Here is a 6890-nt window from a genome sequence, read left to right as displayed (position 1 = left end):
TTTAACAGTGCACAAGGAGGTGGAGGAAGCTGCAGAGCCAGCTACATTTACAGTCTGCATCTAGTTGACAAACAAATCTTAAGGCATCTTTACTTGCCCGTGGCAAGGTTGGGGAATGCAACAGGAATGGTTTTCAGTGAGGTGGATGGAATTAGAGAAAGTAATCATGTTTGCATTCCAAGGCAGTCCTCAGACAGCACATGGTCATGGCTGAGGAGAGGACACCAGCAGAGCTTGACCAGCCAGTTCTACACATGGGCTTCTTCAGTGCCATAGCTTGTGTGGTACAAGGCTCATGGCTTTCATACAACGCTTGCTGAGATTTCATGCTCTGAAATAAATAAAATGATGTCTGGGGCAGGATGTAAATAGCCGCTGTTTAATCTGCTCTGTAACTACCCTGTTTGTCACAGCCAGTCTCTGCTACCCAGGCTCTGAGGGAACAATGTCCTCTGTTCATCCCTGATTGCAGAGCAAATCCCTGGCAAACAGTCAGCATCCGTCCTCTCTGAATTATTCGGCACTTGCATAAAGCCCCAGAGTTTTGACAGGATGGAACGGCGAATAGATGGCAAGAGGATTGAAAAGAATACGGGCCATATTCCAAAAAGGATATACAACTAACTGATCTGGGTTGGACTCCTAGAACTACAAAGCAGGTCAATGGTGCACCCTGCACCACTTGTCAATGTACAACACCCAATAACAATGGGTCAGGTGAAGTTGAGCAGTTTTACTGATAATTAACAAATGTTATCTGGATGCAGTGATAATTAAATATAGTTTTGCATATATAGTATTTACATGCAAATTTAACATAGGCTGCTGAAATACAATGCCTGACACACCATACATTATATATTTTCTGTCTGGGTTACTTTGAAAGCCTGGTGTTGTACTGACTTTAGTTCATAAAATTCATCCTGTTCCAAATCCACTTCAAAATAAATCATTATTTTAAAAACGCACATGTATAAATTTATTGTCAGTTCCAATTAATGTTATCTTTAGAATAATTTGTACATATTTGCATTTCTAATCCAGAATTAATACGTTAATAAAGCAGCCACAAGATCCAGTGATATTTCACATAAATTTCATCTCCTGTAATAAGGCACTGTAGAATGAGATCATTGATTTCCATAACGCTGAATGAGTGTTCTTCATAGTAAATACAAACTCATCATAATTTGAAACCTTAATCTTTTCTCATAACAAGATTGCTATAGCAATGGAGTTATGAGATTCACTGTGCCACCAATAAGATACTCAGACTGCTAAAGAAATGCTAAAGGACTATTTGAGCAGCAGTTTTGTGTCTTATTGTATTGTATAGCAGAGCTATTATGAGAAACTGAGTGGGATAGGAGCAGATAAAGCCTTGACTAAACAGAACTATCATTTTGTAACTTTCAGGCTGTTATGTGACTGAACTCCTGAGGATGAATTACTTTCCATTAACAGAGAGCATTCCAGAAATTGTGAACATACTGACTCTCAAGACACAAAGCATCTTAGAATAAGAGGTAAGCAGTTTAGAACTGAGCAGAAACATTTCCACAAAGAGGATGAAGAACCTTTGGTATTCTTGACCACAGAGGGCTGTAGAGGCTCAGTCACTGACTGAAATTCTGACAGGGCAAGGAACAGGCAATGAGGTAGTAGGTCAGCCACAATCGAACTAAATGGTGGAGTAGATTTGAAAGGCTAGATGGTCAATTCCTGCTTCTATTTCTTATGTTCTTACAATATGCAATTTCTATGTCCAGACCTTGCCTTCTCCGGAGGACATAGCACCCTAGAGAGTAAGGCATATTTCTGTGTTTCAGACCAAGAGCCAATGTTCTAAACTGCTTCTAGAGTTGTTTGCCAGATACAGCTGAGCTCACAAGGTTTTGAAGCCTTGCATGGTTGTAGCTTAATTCTCCTCCTGTGCAGAAAGAAAATGCCTGGTCATGCAATATTGATAATGAAGAGACAAAGACGGCAGCCCAGTGAAATAAATAATAAATTTTATTTGCTCTTGCATACATGTAATAACTGGGGTAGGGTGAAGTTCCCTGCAACATTCTAAAACTTGCAATGAAATATACTCTGTGTACATTCTGTGTTGCCCACTGCTTCACACTGAGTCCTAGAGAAAATGAAGCTCAGAAGATGCAGGCTAGAACAAAGCCCATCGGCTTGGGTTCTCCAGGTTAAGCCTAAAGTTCTCTAAGAACTGAGAAGCAAGTTCATCGTCTACAATTCGGCTGTCACTAGACAGAGTGACCATCATCATATCTTTCCGACAGAGATTGGGATTACCACTGTCATCTTCAGAAACTGTCAGATCGTGGCGCAACTGTCCAATGGCCAGGATACATGCCTGAGGGGGATTAATCACGGCACTGAATCCGCTGATGCCAAACATTCCTAAATTGGAAATACTGGAAGGAAGAACATACAAAACTGGTCGTTTAATTTCTGCTGCATCTTTAGATACCCAGCCATCACCACCTGTTCATTTCCAGATGTCTATCAACAGGCCCCTGTCTGCACAGTTCCTTGTCCAGTTCAGCCATGTGCCCACCCCATGTAGGTTACCTATCTATTCCCCTGAATATTGTTACAGAGTGAGGTTTAGAATTTTGTGCTTATCAGTGTCAACATTCCAGAGTAGCTTTGAAGCAGTCTCTATTATATCCAAAAAGCCATTACTAATTGTACAAAGTAATACATGCATGCTGGTCTCTGAGGACATACTGATTTTACCTCACTTCTTTTCAGCTCCATTTGTTTCTTATTCACTGCAGGAATGACAGAAGGTGTAGCAGTCAAGAGAAAAAGTAATAAACTATTGGTTATTAATTTTCATGGGTCCTTTCCTGTCTACTTCTCTGAGAATTAAATGCATGTTTAGTCCTAACTAGTGGTCTGGGGATAATGGAATATCATGGAATACACTATCAGATGATGATTTCTTTTTATATTTTATATTCAAAGTTCCTAAAAGTGTCCATTTATGTAAAACTCCATCAGCAATATTAAATATTAATTTGTGTTTAATTTTCTCAGAGAGAATTATGAATCCTCATTTAATTTTACATTTCTGTGCAAAACTCTTAAGCATTTATATACAGCTAGGGCGCCTATTACAGTACTGTAGTAATTTTATGTATTGCTGCTGAAAAAAAACCCAACAAATTTCATGACATGTGAGAGATGGTAAACCTGATCCTGATTTGGGTCTCTGTTGTAGACTGAGATTGGGAAGGGAGCAGGGAGCAGGGAATCAAGGTTGGGAAAAGGGGGGAGGGAGAGGGGAGGGAGTGGAAAGCACCAGAAAGACATTCTGTAATGTTGAATAAATCAGTTGTTTGGAATCAAATGACCTTGCCTGGTGTCTCAAGCTGGGTGTATCTGCACCTGCGCCGCACCCTAACATCTATCCCACACCCTTCCCACGGCACTCCACCCTCACCATTCCCAACATCTTTACAAACTTGCTATCTGCTCCACAATGACAAATACCGTACTGTGCAAAGGTTATAGGCACCCTAGCTATGTATATGTGCCCAAGACTTTGCACAGTACTATGTATCTTAATGGCCTGTCAACATCTATCTAATAGTTAGACCCTCTGCAATGGGGAAGAGACAGCCTTCCCTAAATTTACAAAATCCGCCATGGCATTAACAGACAATGAGGCATTGGGACATGGTCAAAGAAGAATTTAATGTGAAGCAACCGTTCGACACCCTGAAGAGTAATCCTAATCCTAGAACACTTGTGAATACATAAGGTAAAAAAAAACAGGTGTGAGTTCCTTCAACCCACCTGACCCAATTCTTCCTCAGGACTGCTTTGATAGTGGAATTGATTGTATCTGAAAGATGGTCAAGATTCCAGCATCTTGTCAACAATATAGAGTAACCTGGGCAACAGATTCCCATTTTTATCTCTATCTTTTCCCAAACAAGGGATTTTTTTCATTTTAACTACGTCTAAACTAGCCTATTACGGCAGAGCTCTATAACTCTGGGGGCAGCACGATAGCATAGTGCTTTACAGTACAGGTGACCCTGGTCCAATTCCCGCTGCTGCCCATACTGTTCCGTTCTCCCTGTGACCACATGGATTTCATCTGGGTGCTCCGGTTTCCTCCCACAGTCTAAAGGCATATTGGTTGGTAGGTAAATTGGTCATTGTAAATTGTCCCATGATTAGGCCAGGATTAAATCAGAGATTGGTGGGCGACGCAGCTTGAAAGGCCGGAAGGGCCTATTCTGCACTGTATCTCAATAAATAGATAACTTATTTCTCTAAGAAACAAACTCCTCTTCCTTAATAATCTTGACAGTTTGATTAGTTCAGTTGATATGCAGATTAAAATCCTTCATGATGATCACATTTCCTTTCTTGCATGTATTTCCCCATTTATGCCATCTCCTGTTGAGACACGACAATTTGGGGCCCAAAAGACTACTCCCATCAGAATGTTTTTCCCTTGCTACTCCTACTAAACTGATTTGTCAACATGATACATTGTATCCAAATTATGACTCAGCGCTGCAACTATGCTTTCCTTGATGAAGGATGTCTTTTCCTTTCCCTTTTATTATTCTTCCAGCGTATTGAGTTCCCAAATCCTAGTCACACTGCACCCACATCTCTATAAAAGCTGTTAAATCAAACTCATTTTTCCCCCACTTGTTATATCAACACATTTATGTTGTTAGAAATTCTATGTGTTCACATTAAGAACCTTAGGCTGAGACATTCGACAGCTTTTACATCCCCTGGATTCACTTTCTATTGCTTACTTCTGTTTATATTTTCTGTCGCTTCCTATCATACTTTGATTTTCTCCATTACTGTTCTTATGCAGTGTTCCTTCATTTCCCTTTGAAGGCATTAATCTCCCACCACTAGAACCCTCCTCCATTAACTTGTTTAAACTCATTTTGTGCAGTTGGCCCAGCTTGGCTCCCATTGGAACACCTCCCTCTTCACCCATTATGAATGCAAGTGGCTCATAGACCATAAGACATAGAAGAGTTAGACCATTCAGCCAATTGAGTGTGCTCTGCCATTCAATCAAGGCTGATTTATTTTCCCTCTTAACCTTATTTGCATACCTTTTCTCCATAACCTTCGAATCCCTTACTAATCAAGAAGCTACCAACTCCTGCTTTAAATATACTGCACCTAACAACTTGGCCTCCACAGCTGTATGTGGCAATGAATTCCACAGATTCACCACCCACTGGCTAAAGAAATTCCTCCTCAACTGTGTACTAAAGGGATGTTTTTCTATTCTGAGGCTGTGCTCTCTGATCCTGGACTCTCCCACCATTGGAAACACCCTCTCTACCCAGGCCTTTTAATATTTGGTAGGATTCAATGAGATCCCCCCTCATTCTTCTAAACTCCAGTGAGTACACGCCTCAGAGTCATCAAATGCTCCTCATACCTTAACATTTTCTTTCCCCACATCATTCTTGTAAACCCTTTTTGGACCCTCTCCAATGCCAGCACATCCTTTTCTTAGATAAGGGGCCCAAAACTACTCACAATACTCCAAATGTAGTCTGACCAATGCCTTATAAAGCCACAGCATTATGTCCTTGCTTTTATATTCTACTGCTCTCGTATTGGAAACTACTCCCCCCCCCCCCCCCAACCAATCTTTCAGCCACGCATTTACTTTTCTAATCTTATTTGCCCTTTACCAACTTGCGTGTAGGACCAGGTAGTAAAATGAAGACAATTTGATTCTGCGTCAGGTGGCTTATCATTCCTCAGCAATACATCCTTTCCATTCCTATCCCATTAAAACCACTGTATTTTCCTCAGCATGTACTTCAATGCAAGAAGCATCAGGAACAAAGGTGATGAACTGAGAGCTTGGATACATACTTGGAATTATGATATAGTGGCCATTACAGAGACTTGGCTGGCACCAGGGCAGGAATGGATTCTCAATATTCCTGGATTTCAGTGCTTTAAAAGGGATGGGGGGGGGGGGGGGGGAAAGAAAGGGGAGGACCATTACTGGTTAGGGATACTATTACAGTTACAGAAAGGGTGGGTAATGTAGCAAGATCCTCTTTTGAGTCAGTATGGGTAGAAGTCAGGAACAGGAAGGGAGCAGTTACTCTATTCGGAGTATTCTATAGGCCCCCTGGTAGCAGCAGAGATACCGAGGAGCAGATTGGGAGGCAGATTTTGGAAAGGTGCAAAAATAACAGGGTTGTTATTATGGGTGACTTTAACTTCCCTAATATTGATTGGCACCTGATTAGTTCCAATGGTTTAGATGGGGCAGAATTTGTCAAGTGCGTCCATGATGGATTCCTGTCACAGTATGTTGACAGGCCGACTAGGAGGAATGCCATACTAGATCTAGTATTAGGTAACCAACCGGCTCAGGTCACAGATCTCTCAGTGGGTGAGCATCTGGGGGACTGTGATCACCGCTCCCTGACCTTTAGCATTATCATGGAAAAGGACAGAATCAGAGAGGACAGGAAAATTTTAATTGGGGAAGGTCAAATTATGAGGCTGTAAGGCTAGAACTTGCGGGTGTGAATTGGGACGATGATTTTGCAGGGAAATGTACTATGGACATGTGGCTGATGTTTAGGGATCTCTTGCAGGATGTTAGGGATAAATTTGTCCCGGTGAGGAAGATAAAAAATGGTAGGGTGAAGGAACCATGGGTAACAAGGAAGGTGGAGAATCTAGTCAGATGGAAGAAGGCAGCATACGTAAGGTTTAGGAAGCAAGGATCAGATGGGTCTATTGAGGAATATAGGGTAGCAAGAAAGGAGCTGAGGAGAGCAAGAAGGGGGCATAAGAAGGTTGTGGCGAGTAGGTAAAGGAAAACCCCAATGTATTCTTCAATT

The 6890-nt window shown here is 41.5% G+C and overlaps 1 protein-coding gene across 2 annotated transcripts in view; it reads right to left on the bottom strand.

The window, feature by feature from the left end:
- Positions 1-1995: 1995 nt before the first annotated feature.
- Positions 1996-6890, bottom strand: part of pdhx (pyruvate dehydrogenase complex component X) — a 231935-nt gene continuing 227040 nt past the window's right edge. For both annotated transcript variants that reach the window (XM_073049131.1, XM_073049130.1), the window contains exon 11: positions 1996-2429. In XM_073049131.1, coding sequence (XP_072905232.1) covers positions 2165-2429 — 265 coding nt within the window. In that variant the 3' untranslated portion in view covers positions 1996-2164. The remainder of the gene's footprint in view (positions 2430-6890) is intronic.

This window comes from Hemitrygon akajei, chromosome 6, assembly GCF_048418815.1.
Source record: "Hemitrygon akajei chromosome 6, sHemAka1.3, whole genome shotgun sequence".
Lineage (NCBI taxonomy): Eukaryota > Metazoa > Chordata > Chondrichthyes > Myliobatiformes > Dasyatidae > Hemitrygon > Hemitrygon akajei.
The sequence above is the reverse complement of the archived record's forward strand: the minus strand, read 5'-3'. Positions and strand labels throughout refer to the sequence as shown.